At 41.2% G+C, this 13,691-nt stretch overlaps 1 protein-coding gene across 3 annotated transcripts in view; it reads right to left on the bottom strand.

Annotated features, from left to right (window-relative positions):
* Positions 1 to 409: 409 nt before the first annotated feature.
* Positions 410 to 13,691, bottom strand: part of PLA2G4C (phospholipase A2 group IVC) — a 153,137-nt gene continuing 139,855 nt past the window's right edge. For all 3 annotated transcript variants that reach the window (XM_073554748.1, XM_073554747.1, XM_073554749.1), the window contains exons 13-15: positions 11,422 to 11,573; positions 7,264 to 7,438; positions 410 to 1,139 (exon numbers count right to left, since the gene is read on the bottom strand). In XM_073554748.1, coding sequence (XP_073410849.1) covers positions 976 to 1,139; positions 7,264 to 7,438; positions 11,422 to 11,573 — 491 coding nt within the window. In that variant the 3' untranslated portion in view covers positions 410 to 975. The remainder of the gene's footprint in view (positions 1,140 to 7,263; positions 7,439 to 11,421; positions 11,574 to 13,691) is intronic.

The following is a 13,691-nucleotide window of genomic DNA, read 5'->3' as shown; positions in this document are numbered from 1 at the left end:
CTAGGGAAGTTTTAATTAATAGGAAAAATGTTTTTCCCATTTTCTGCTGTCTAAACCTGGGTTGTGTCTTATGATAACGTACGTTTAAAGGTTCAAAAAATATGGTAAGTTCGTGGATGTAACGAGAAAAAAAATGCAGAAAAATGGGGTAGGAATACCTTTTCAAAGCACTGTGTATGCATGGACCTCCAGGAGAACTGGAGATTGGAGTGGAGGATCAGTGAAGCGGGGGTATAAAGAGTCAAGTGACAACTTAGAAAGGGAGAGTATAAGGTTTCTTTTTAAACATATAAAACATTCTGCAGAATATTTTTACTGGCAGAAATCAGCTGATTGCTCACCCTTAATTATCTATCATTTCAAATATAAATACATTTGGAAGTAGCATAAAAATTAAAGACAACGAAACTTTTTACTTTACATTTTCTTTCAATATATTTATTTTATATGCTATATTATAATCTCATTATTATAAAAACTGAAAGAGCAAAAGTAAAGAGGCTTTCTAACAAGAAAAAAAAACACACAAAGTTAGAAGAAAAAGGCTATTGTAGGTGTTTGAAGTTTGTCAAAGTTGTAGGCAGGTCTACAATTCCTGTCATTCCCTGCTGCCAATGCCTCCCTCACTGCTTCTAACCCGTTTTCTTCCATGCCTGTTCTCCCATCATCAGGTAATGTCATGGTAAACTGCACCCACAATTAAAGCTGAAGCCAGAAATCATTTGCCTTTATAGACTCAGAATATGACCATTGATGTGACCGGTGAGGTTTCTATTTCACGTGTTCTGTGACGTGTCATCTCAGAAGGGAGAAGTAGGACTTCGTGGCAGATTGGCTGAGACAAATTACATCACTGTAAGAGGACCTATATGATTTAATGACAGCAAAGTGACAATATTATCACTAATTAAAAAACAATTAATCCATTAACATTTTTATCTTCCCGGAAAACTCCTTGAAGGATAAAGACATATTTTAGGCAGATGATTTACACTTCAGAATTTGCTGAAATTGTTCTACCATCCGATCTCTGTTCAGCTCAACATTTAATTTTGATATCTTCACAAGTTCTTGAAGCTGTGATTCATCATAGAAAATATTGGAAGTAGCATATTTCTCCCTTAATGCTTGCACTTTCCCTGAAAAACAAAATTAAAGTAAATTAAACATTTTCTAGGGCATGACTGTTCTGGGTAACATGACTGCGCTATTTGCCAACATGGCTACTGCAAGCAAACAAGTATCAGTTTTATCCTGGTGAACTGTGGTCTGAGGAGTAACATTTTTCCTTGAGGACCGTAACATGGCTGGCATGCCAATGTAAGGAGGCTTATAAGCCATGCAATGCTTCTCTGGGAAACTAAATATACAAATTGCCTTTTCAGAGAGGATGAGGACTAGAACTATAGTGCCACCTATTGAAAGTAGCAATCCTAAAAGTCAATATTGACCCTTTAGCGAGTCTTGAAGTATTACTTTGGATAAAAGCAGAATCGCAGTTTTCAGACATGGTTTTCGGGTTGATGCCCTTCATCAGTGCAAAGTATGAGATCTGATTTTGCTGTATGATCTAAGGGGTAATGTTTCTCCTTTTGGAGAGTAACATGTATGGTTGATAAAGGGTTGATATTGATTTTAGGACTGCTACTTCCAATAGGTGGCACTAGATTTCTAGAAATCTTCCACTCTGAAGAGGCAATTTGCATATTTAATTTCCCAGAGGAGCATTGCATGGCTTAGAAGCCTCCTCACACTCATACAGTGGGTGCAAAACTATTCAGACCCCTTTAAATTTTTTACTCTTTGGTTCATTGCAGCCATTTGGTAAATTTTAAAAAAAGTTCATTTTTTCTCATTAATGTACATTCTGCACCCCATCTTGATGGAAAAAAAACAGATATGTAGAAATTTTTGCAAATTTATTAAAAAAGAAAAAGCAGAATATCCCATGGTTATAACTATTCAGACCCTTTGCTCAGAAACTCATATTTAGGTCACAAGCTGTCCATTTCCTTGTGATCCTTCTTGAGATGCTTCTACTCCTTCATTGGAGTCCAGCTGTGTTTAATTAAACTGATAGGACTTTATTTGCAAAAGGCACAAACCTGTCTATATAAGACCTCACAGCTCATAGTGCATGTCAGACCAAATGAGAATCATGAGGACAAAGGAACAGGTCAAGGAGCTCAGAGTCAGAATTGTGGTAAGGCACAGATCTGGCCAAGGTTACAAAAGAATTTCTGCAGTACTCAAGGTTCCTAAGAGCACAGTGGCCTCCATAATCCTTAAATGGAAGAAGTTTGGGACCACGAGAAGTCTTCCTACACCTGGCGATCCAGCCAAACTGAGCAATCTTGGGAGAAGAGGCTTGGTGAGAGAGGTAAAGAACAGCCCCTAGTTCACTGTGGCTGGGCTCCAGGAATGCAGTAGGGAGATGGGAGAAAGTTCCACAAAGTCAACTATCACTGCAGCCCTCTACCAGCCTCATAGAGCTTGCTAAAATACACATGATGGACTCCCAGACAATGAGAAATAAGATTCTCTGGTCTGCTGAGACGAAGATAGGCCGTTTTGTTGATAATTCTAAGTGGTATGTCTGGAGAAAACCAGGCACTGCTCATCACCTGCCCAATACAATCCCAACAGTGAAACATGGTGGTGGCAGCATCAGGCTATTGGGTTGTTTTTCAGCTGCAGGGACAGGGCGACTGGTTGCCATTGAAGGAAACATGAATGCGGCCAAGTACAGAGATATCTTGGATGAAAACCTCTTCCAGAGAGCTCTGGACCTCAGACTTGGCCGAAGGTTCACCTTCCAACAAGACAATGACCCTAAGCACACAGCTAAAATAACAAAGGAGGAGCTTTGGAACAACTCTGTGACCATTCCTGACTCACCCAGCGAGAGCCCTGACCTAAACCCAATTGAGCATCTCTGGAGAGACCTGAAAATGGCTGTCCACCAATGTTCACCATCCAACCAGATGAAACTGGAGAGAATCTGCAAAGAAGAATGGCAGAGGATACCCAAATCCAGGTGTGAAAAGCTTGTTGCATCATTCCTAAGACAACTCATGGCTGTACTAGCTCAAAAGGGTGCTTATACTCAATACTGAGCAAAGGGTCTGAATTCTTATGACCTGTCACGCTCACGCGTGAGTCTGGGCCCGGCGACTACCGCAAGGCGAACCCATGTGATGCACGTGACCCTGGATACACCGCCTCCAGTGGGGCGAATTTAAATAATAAACACGTGCAGCTGGATACACCGCCTCCAACTGGCGAATTTAGACATTACACGTATATACAAGTCTGGAAACCCCGCCTCCAGTAAGGCGAATTTAAACAATAAGGGAAACCTGGGAAACATTAACAATGGTGGGCCCTGCGATAGGGAATAGGGAAGTGGAGACCTCCTGAGCTCCCCTGCGCCAGGGTCCCTGCACTCCTAACGTTCCCTATGCCGGTTCCGCACCGGGCGCGCAAGAGGAACCTAAAAACCCTAGCTCGTCCTAAACCTAAACCCTCACTAGGGAATTGGTCGGTGCGGAAACTAATCCCACCACTGCACTAAAACACACATGAGGAAATATGACAAAACAGGGGAAACACCACTTAGCTTTGCTCTGTTGCGTACGCTCCTAGCAACAGAGACCACCACCTGTGTGCATCTTCTCCTCCACCCGGATCCATCACCGTAACTGGATCCTTCACCATGGTGCACCCTTGGAGCAGAGTCCACCACCAGTTGCAGCTTCCCAGTAAACAGAGTCCCAAAGATGAGTCCAGCTTCTGGCAAAAAGTCCAGCATGCTTGAGTCCAGTCTTCAGCAACCAAGTCCAGCATGCTGAGTGCAACTCTCACCATCGTCACCACTCCACCAGGCCATGCAAGCACCTCCTGCTGACACCATAAACTGCGACTCCACCAAGCCATGCCAGCCCTTCCTGCAGACTACATAGCTGCCACTCGTCCCCTCTGGCTGGGCTGCGCAGGACTCATGTTCAGCTCCTTCCTCACCCAGGCTTGCTTCCCAAATGACGAACACAATATCACCAACAGTGATTGAACCCACCTGGCTCCTTTTTATAGAGCCTAACACCTGATTTGTAATTAAGTGCACATTAAACCAAAACTAAAGTGCACTACCGCTCACCACCACCGGGGCAACTTAGAATGAACGAAACCACGTGTAATAATTCTAATGGCCACCGGGGGGGGCAATCAACTCACTTTGGCACCTAGCCAAAGGAAAAAAAATTCACTTATCCATTTAATCTGTCAGATCCATGCTGGATCATGACATGACCATGCGATATTTCAGTTTTTCTTTTTTAATAAATTTGCAAAAATTTCTACATTTCTGTTTTTTTCATTCAAGATGGGGTGCAGAGTGTACATTAATGAGAAAAAAATGAACTTTTTGGAATTTATCAAATGTCTGCAATGAAACAAAGATTGACAAATTTAAAGGGGTCTGAATACTTTTCGTATCCACCGTATGTACGGCATGTTACTTTCCACAAGGAGAAACATTACCCCTTATATCCCAGTTAGAAGCCTATCATGCAGCCAAATCAGATCTCATACTTTGCACCAATCAGGGGCAATACCTGAAACCCTGCATCTGCAAATTGAGGCTATGGTTTAGCTTTTATCTATTTTAAGGCTTATTAAAGGGGCGATATTGACTTTATGGATAGCTACTTCCAATAGGTGGCACTAGAGTTCTAGTTCTCTTCCTCTCAGAAGAGGCAATTTGCATATCTTGCTGAACTGGACTTTCTTCTGCCACAAAACTTGCGGCTAAGTGCAGAATGTTACTCCTCTGCTACCCTGTTAACTAGACTCTAACTTTCATTGAGCTGAAGACAAGTATTTTCATGGACAACTCTGCACACACCTATTGTCCTGTATCTCCATCCACAGCTGTCCAGCCCAAAGATCTAGAAATCTCAGCTGTGTAAATAACATACATGGGAGCTTGATGTTAGAAACTTATGACGTGTAACACACAGATGCTGCTATGAGATATCCATGATTACTGCAGTTGAAGTATTTTCACAATCCAGTCCTGTTCTCATAAATTGATTTTAAACTTGGATTCAAATTACTGTTGTACAGCAAAGGGAATCACTACTTGGCAGACTCATGATGAGATGTGATCAAAATGATGAGTCTTGAGTAGTGATCGGCGAACCGATGGATGTTCGGGTTTGGCGGGTTCAGCAGGTTTGGCCGATCAGTTTGGCTCTGGTACCAGAACCAGACCTCAGATGAATGGTGATCCTGAACACTGGCTGTTTGCCATGCTGTCTTCTGCATAACAGCATAAAACGGTCTCTGATTGGCGGTTAGATCATTACTGCTCGTCATAGTGCTGTGGTTCCCACACTGTCAGATGACAGCATGAGCAAGCAGCTGTGAGCAGCTGTAAAAGTTTACCTCCGGTCTCACGTGTCGGCTGATAAGAGACTAATACTCCATCAGCCTACGCCTGCTGTCTCTGATAACAGCAAGAGCAGGCACAACTGATGGAAGTAATCATCATCCAGTGCCTTTGCTATAAATAAATAATAATAAAAAATGACATGGAGTCTATTCTATTGTTGATAACCAGCACAGGCAAAACTTACAGCTGTGTTCTCAAACTCTCAGCTGGCAGCTTGATCATGGCTGGTTATCAAGAATAGAGGGGTCCCACACCATTTAAAAAAAAAAAAAAAGATTTAAATAAATAATTTTAAATAATGGCATGGGTCCCCCATTTTTGACAACCAGCCAAGCTAAAGCAAATAGCTGGAGGCTGGTATTCTCTGACTGGTAAGTGGCCATGGATATTGGCTTCCCCAGTCTAAAAATAGGAGCTTGTAGCTGGCCCAGAAAAGACGCATTAGATGTGCTAATTCTGGTGCTTTGCTCGGCTCTTCCCACTTGCCCTGGTATTGGTTGCTGTTTTATGGCCGCTGACATCAAGCCCACGGGTTAGTAATGGAGAGGTGTTTATAAGATGCTTCCATTGCTAACCCCATAGTTATATTGTAAAAACGACACAGTCAGAATAAAATCAATTAATTGAAATAATGACACAGGCTCCTTTATTTGAAATAAAAATAAAAAAGCACCTCTACACCTAATCTATGGAAGCGCATGTCACCTCTAATCTCCATTACTAACCTGTGGGCTTGATGTCAGTGGCCCTAAAACATCTGACATCAACCCCACAACCATTACTCTACTTACTGCTGCATCAGGGCATGTGGGAAGATCCAGGCAAAGTGCCAGAATTCGTGCATCTAATACATGTGATTTTGCTGAGGCAACTGTGTGGTGCCATTTTTAAGCTGGGGGGCCATGTATATATCAGTGGCCCCGTACCAGTATGAGAACACCAGCACCAGCTGTTTGCGTTAGCCTGGCTGGTTGTCAAAAATGGGGGGAACCCCATGCCGTTTTTAAAAATTATTTATTTAAGTAATTGAAAAAACAGTGAGTTCCTTTTATTCTTGATAACCAGCCATGATAAAGCTGACAACTGAGGGTTGCAGACCGCAGCTCTCAATTTTGCCTGCACTGGTTATCAAAAATAGACTAGACCCCACGTTATTATTTATTTATAGCACCAGTGATGGCTGATGATTACTCCCATCACTGATGACTGCTTTTGCTGTTATAAGTGACAGCAGGCGTAGGCTGATGGGAGTAGTACTCTCTCATAAGCTAATGTCTGTGACCAGAGGTAACCTTTTTTCCCCACCAGTCACAGCGGCTGGCTCACACTATCATCTGATAGCGTGAGCTGTCATATGACCTCATGGAAACCACAGCTCTCTGACCGGTGCTAATGATCTTATTGTCGATCAGAGCCGCCCATATTTCTCGCACTGTCATGCAGATGGCAGCATGGAAAACAGCTGATGTCAGGCTGCCGAACGCGAATAGTAACATGGACTTCCTGGAGAAGTCCAGGAGGTTCGGGGTCCATGCCCGAGCACTAGATGTTCGGTATGGACTCTGAACTTTATTGTTCGGGTTCGCACATCTCTAGTCTGGAGTTCAATGAGTTGTGTGAATATTTGATGTTTGTCTTTTCTAGGGCACTGCTATTTTTTTGGCAGGGTTAGGGGTGCTTGAGGTGGGGAGAGATAGTTGGAAAAAAATGCTCCTAGCAATTAAATACAGAATACTAAGGGTAGACAAGATACCACATTGTGGTAGTAAATACCACATTACGCCTTTAATAGACATAGTGGCAAAACCAACCTTCATTGGTTTGGTTGTTAAAAAGAGGAAAATGCATCACATCAGGAGTCCCCTTGCCATCTCCTTCGAACACATAGCAACTTTGAGATGGCACTTCAGATTCTCTATTTTCTATGTCTATGTTAGCAAAGGGGATTTCATTTATTTTGCAATATTCTTCAGTGGCTTTCAGTGTCTGAAAGTAAGAACAAAACTGGTCAGGAAAAAAATTAAGCCACATTCATGAATATAACATATGAATACATGTATTGCACATCCCTGGTCAGTATTAATTTCACATTCCCTATATATATATATATATTATATATATACACACACATACACACACACACAGACTCAGAAATTTTAATAGAATATTTCAGAGTCATACACAGCTACTGCTTATGGGACTTGAAATACTCCTACGCCACACAGCCGGATTTCCATCCATGAAAATATGTTGAGGAAACAGGTTTATGTTACCAGTCATCTGCTTGTATGCTAACTCAACTCCTATCTGGACAAGTTGCTGGTTGTGCAGTTTCTGCTATCACTTTGTGCACTTTAGAGCTCAAAAAGTGAAGTCTGCTATCTTTTGAGCTTCAAAGTGTACTCCACTCCTGGAGAAGCAGTTATGGACATGGACAATACTAATCTTTTAAAGTCTCACTGTGTGAATCTTTAGAATACTGACAGCCAATTTACTTTGTTGCAACTTTCTGCAATTCAATGTTGCATATGTTAGAGTATTTGAATGAGCAACGTAAATCAGTGACAAACCATATCATGCAGCAGGCAAATTGAATGAAATCCGCCATTGGAAACTGATGAGGCCAAAGTAACCCAGGATTCAAAGAGGCTACTGAATTTGTCATTAGGGAGAACTGTGGCATTACCAAATTAATTTCCTTCATATTTATCTAGGAGAAAACACAAGCATGCAATAGGGGATGGAGAGATAAAATCAATTTCTTTATGTTCATTACTGCCCTGCGTCTGTTGAGGACTCTCAAAATCAATGTTCCATGAAAAAGGATGGAGGAGAGGAATAGGATGAGAAGCAGCTGTATGTAGAGTTATCTTAGGCACAAATAAGGGATGAGGCTGCCAGTGAATTGATAATGACTCGTCTGGCCATGACAACCATCCATCGTAGGGGGGTGAACCAATGAGGTCCTTAGTTGTGCTGGAGACTATGGCAAGCTGTATACTTCCTTGTGGCATGACAATTAACAATAGCATCAAGCAAAGGGATGACTATTGAATAGCCATGCTTTTAGACAATAACTATAATAGCAAAAATGTCACCCATCACACACTTGCCAACCAGCAAGTGGACAGTGGACTCCTGGTCAGACGTGCACTTAGCCATTGCTCTCTTTTATGTGCCAGGACTAGGGCTCCAGCAAATAGCTGAGGCAGTAGTAATTACAGTATTTATGACGTGGACCACAATGTCCATCTGCCACTGCATCAACTTCACACACTTCAGCAAACAGGCAGCACTGCCTGTAGAGCCACGGTCAGTCATAATAGGACTGAGTCCCTTTTCTGGCAGATACCCTGAGTTTCGACCCCATAAACTTATGAGTCAGCAGATTTGACGAGTGGCAAAAACTGATCTGGTATGCCACAGGCATAATGTCATGTCTAGTTTCCAGTGTACTGTCAAAGCACAACAAGTGGTATGGTCATGCTCTAGAAGACCAGATTGTCCTTTTCAAGTATGAAAAACCTTACATTTGTCAAAGTGAAAATCTGCACTTTTCCATGCCAGATTCATTCACCTACGGCTGATGGCAATAATAAAGTCGGCCATAGCAGGTGCATGCCTGTCCATTGTAGTCTACACTGTTCTGCTGACGCCAGTGCCAATGTCCTACACCCACCTGGGCCATCACGTCATCTATACTGTACTACCAGGACTGCCAATGCTGGCCACATACAGCCAGACATCTTATCTCTCCAAGGATATTCTAAATTTACACTGTGCAGCTTCTACCGCTTACATGAGATAGCTGTGCATTAACTAATCACTGTTTTATAGCTATACAGTATTGCTGCTGTGGTTGGCACTGTCAAACATTCAGTTTCTACGCCATCACATTCTAATGTTTTTCATTCATTATCATAGCTATACTGTAGTGTGACTGGGAAACCTGTTCAGGGTCAACATGAAACTGCTCAAACAAAAAGGATCATTTTTGTATGATTTTGTAAAAGTCATTGTTTCTTCCTTTGCAAGCAGTAAACCTGTTTCAGTGCCCTAATTAAAAGGATAATTTCCGCACAGCTTAACCCCTACATGACATTTATTTTACTCATTTATACAGTGCCATTAATTCCACAGCGCTCTGCAGGCATTATTGGCACTGTCCCCGATGGGGCTCACAATCTACATCCCTACCAGTATGTCTTTGGAATGTGGGAGGAAACCCACGCAAACACGGGGAGAACATACAAACTCCTTGCAGATGTTGTTACTCATTTATATAGCGCCATTAATTCCACAGTGCTTTACAGGCATTATTGGCACTGTCCCCGATGGGGCTCACAATCTAACTTCCCTACCAGTATGTCTTTGGTATGTGGGAGTAAACCGGAGTACCCCACACAAATACGGGGAGAACAATCAAACTCCTTGCAGATCTTGTCCTTGGTGGTATTTGAACCTAGGACCCCAGCATTGCAAGGCTGCAGTGCTAACCACTCAGAAACCATGCCATCCATACAATGTATATTTACATCATATGTCATGATCAAGCAAAGACCATCTCTTTCCCAGCTGATAATGGAGCTCCATCCGTGGTTGTTAACCTGCTAAATGCCACTGTCAATCTCTGACAGAGGCATTTAACATGTGGCTGGAAGGCATAGTGCGTGAATTCATGTGCAAATTGATGTTCTTTTGATTTGACCATGGGGCACCAATAGGTTGCCATGGCAGCAGGGGGTCTGCTGAAGAGCAGTGTTTGTCATGATGATTCTCCTTTGAATGCCTGTTTTCTTTGACCCATTAACAAAATAAAACAATAAAAACAAAACAGAAAAAAATATTCAAGTTTGGTATCGCAATGCAGGAATTATTTTTTCATTAGTTTTTTTGGTGGCCACAATATTGCAATATAATGTAATAAAAGTCGATCAAAACTTCGTGTCTACTCCAAAATGGTACCAGTAAAAAAACAAACAAACAAAAAAAAAAAAACACCTTACTCAGCCACATATCCTAAAAACCGAAACTGTTATGGATCTTGGAAAATGGTTACACAAGAAAATTTTTTTGTTTTCTCATATTTCCAATTTTTTTTTTTCAGCATTTCATAAAAAGAAATCTATACATGTTTGGTGTCGGTGCAATTCTACGGACCTGGAGAGTAATATTGTCAGGTCAATTTTACTATACAGTGAGCTTACTAAACAAAGAAACTCCAAAACATATGTGGAACTGCACTTTTTTTGCAATTTCAACGCACTTGGAATTTTTTTCTCACTTATCATTGCATCACATGATAAAATGGTGTCATTGAAAGGTACAACTTATGACGCAAAAAGTAAGCCCTCATATTGTAATGTGGACAGAAGAATAAAAAAAATGCGGCTCTTGGAAGGAGAGTAAAAAACAAAAAGGAAAAAATTGGAAATTGTCCGAGATGAGATAAAAAGCCACCTTCATTTTGCAAACAGCATATCTGTTGATCCAAAATTAGGAATAATATTTTGGACGGTTTATGAAAAGGCTATAGCTGCTTCATTCAGTCAACAACCCTCTTGCTACTACCCAAACAGGTATAATTTTTGCCGCATCCCTTGTGATAAAGCAAGACAGACAACTGCCACATCCCAAAAAAGGGAGTCATTTTTTGAACATTTTTACAATTTGTAAAGCTGGAACAGACTGTTATTTACCACTACTTTCCCATCTCTTTACGCTTGCACTTTAATAAGTCTGTGTTTGAGCTCTGGTGGGATTATTTTGAACCCCTTTTGAGTTCAGACAGGTGCACAATTTCTGAGCAATTAAAAACTTAACAGTACTTGTGATTTGCAGCAAATTGTAGATATCTGAATTTCAGCAAATTGATTTATACTGCAAATCAATTTTTTGGGGGAAAGCTCAGATTCGTTCATCTTTGGTACATCATATTTGTAACAAATTCTATTTAAAAAACCATTTACCAAGAATGGATCTCCTTCGCTGAAGTCAAAAGACAAAATAAGATCCACTTTGCGATTGGGTGGTAGCATTAATGGGAACGCAGTATTTATTTCCAGTCCGGCATCAACCAGAGATAAGAACTTTTTCTTGCAGAGGTCATCAGGGATATCACCTAAAACATATTAATATAATATTATTTAGTGTTGTTAGCTTAGTAGTAGCGACAGTATAATTCTAGTTAGATAATAGAAGTGGCAGTGTTAGACTTGTGTGGAACAAACAAACCTTTCAGAATATATACATGTCTGAAGTGGTAAAGTTTTACGTTGTGTTCGGAGAGAGTTGTGTCTAAAAGTCAATTATGGGGAATTTCTGAGGATAGAAGTCCACTGATGAGGAACGCTTGAAGAGATATATTGTATTTAGAGGTTGGAAGTCGGTCATGTGGTGAAAAGTAAAGTTTGTGTTTACTTGGTTCAATCTTTAGGTTAAGGCAAACGTGAGCCTGGTTGAATAAAACCTTGGCTTTGTGGCAGTCCATAGTGGACGAAGAAGGGTGGGAAAGGACTAGTGAGAAGATAAGCAATTGAGTCAAGTAGTGAAGATAAGGGTAAACCAAAGGTGTGTTACTTTATGTTGGTTTGTTGGTACAAAGAGTATTCCACTCACCTAGTCAGAATATCTTGATGAAAAAACAATGTTTTGATTGATGGGAAAGGAAAACTTGAGATTAGTACTGTAATTACAGATTTTTTTTCGTATTTGCACGAGTCTTATGTGCTTAGTGGCCAGTCTTGTTTACGATCATGCAAATTTTATATTTTTCTTTTAAAGGCATGGATTGATTAAAGAAGTTGTTCACTACCCCAACTCAATTACTGATTTTTTTTGCCATGAATGACAAAAGGATAATGCCTTTAATGAACCTCATATACTTTTTCTGCTTTACTTCCAGCTCTGGTGTTCACAGCTACCACTTCTTTTTCAGATTCCTTTGCTCTGTTCTGACACCATTCCCCAACATTCCCCCTGGCATAAAGCAGTGTGTCCACATGTATATATACACTCTGCTGTATACAGTGCATACAGGTAGAAAGGAGAGCTCTGGAGAAACAAGTGTGCAGGGAGATGGAAGAGCAACAGCAGTGAGTGAGCTCTGCAGAATAGAGCCCCGTCCACCCACAGAGCATGAAAGTGATGTCACATCAGTTTCCATAGCCAGGAAGTTGAGAAGAAATTGATGTGACATCACAGGAAGTCAGAGGATTCTCAGCCAAAGATCATGGGCCACTAGAGCAGTTCCGGTTACAAAAGGAATTGGGAAAGCAACACATTTATAAAAGAGCTAATCTATGGTAGTTAGTTCACATGAAAATTACTTATGAAGCAGTGGCAAACCCCTTTAAAAAAGAAATTTGTAAAAAAACACACACTCCCTTCCAGTGACTGCTAATCAATCACATCTATAGTTTTGCAGAGTGCAGATTTTTGCAAAATTAAAGAACAATTCAATTCCACTTGAATATAGTCACTCATCTGCAGTAAGAAACCTTGATTTAGCCAATAAATAACTCAGCTTGCCTCTCTGTCACATTATGTTTCTTTTAAAGATCTGAAGCAAATAACCCACATAATGCATTAACCCCTTTCTGCCACTGGACGCAATAGTACGTCCAATGGCAGATCCCCCCGCTTTGATGAGGGATCCGGCAGTGAGCCCACATCAAAGCCGGGAAGTGTCAGCTGTTTTCAACAGCTGACACATGCTTGCAATAGGCGCGGGTAGAATCATGATCCACCCGCGCCTATTAACTAGCTAAATCCCGCTGTCAAACGCTGACAGCAGGATTTAACTGACGCTTCTGGCCGCCGGAAAGGAAAATGAGCGCATCGCTGACCCCCGTCACATGATTGTTGGTCTGCGATGCGTTGCCATAATAACCGGAGGTCTCATAGAGAGCTCTATGGTTGTTGAGGAGTCATTGCTATGAGCGCCACCAGGTGATCGGCGCTCATAGCAATGCTGTAATTCTGCTACATATAGGTGATCTGCTCATCGCCTGTATGTAGCAGAGTCGATCGAATTGTGGATGCTTCTAGCCTCCCATGGAGGCTATTGAAGCATGCCAAAATTAAAAAAAAGTTTTAAAAAAATATGAAAAAAATAAAAAAAGTTTAACTCACCCCCCTTTTGCCCCATTCAAAATAAAACCATAAAAAAAAAAAAAATCACACACATATTTGGTATCACTGTGTTCAGAATTGCCCGATCTATCAATAAAAAAAGAAT

Source organism: Dendrobates tinctorius, unplaced genomic scaffold (assembly GCF_039654945.1).
Source record: "Dendrobates tinctorius isolate UK_male_01 unplaced genomic scaffold, ASM3965494v1 ptg000213l, whole genome shotgun sequence".
NCBI classification, from domain to species: Eukaryota; Metazoa; Chordata; class Amphibia; order Anura; family Dendrobatidae; genus Dendrobates; species Dendrobates tinctorius.
This window is presented reverse-complemented; position numbering and strand designations above follow the sequence as displayed.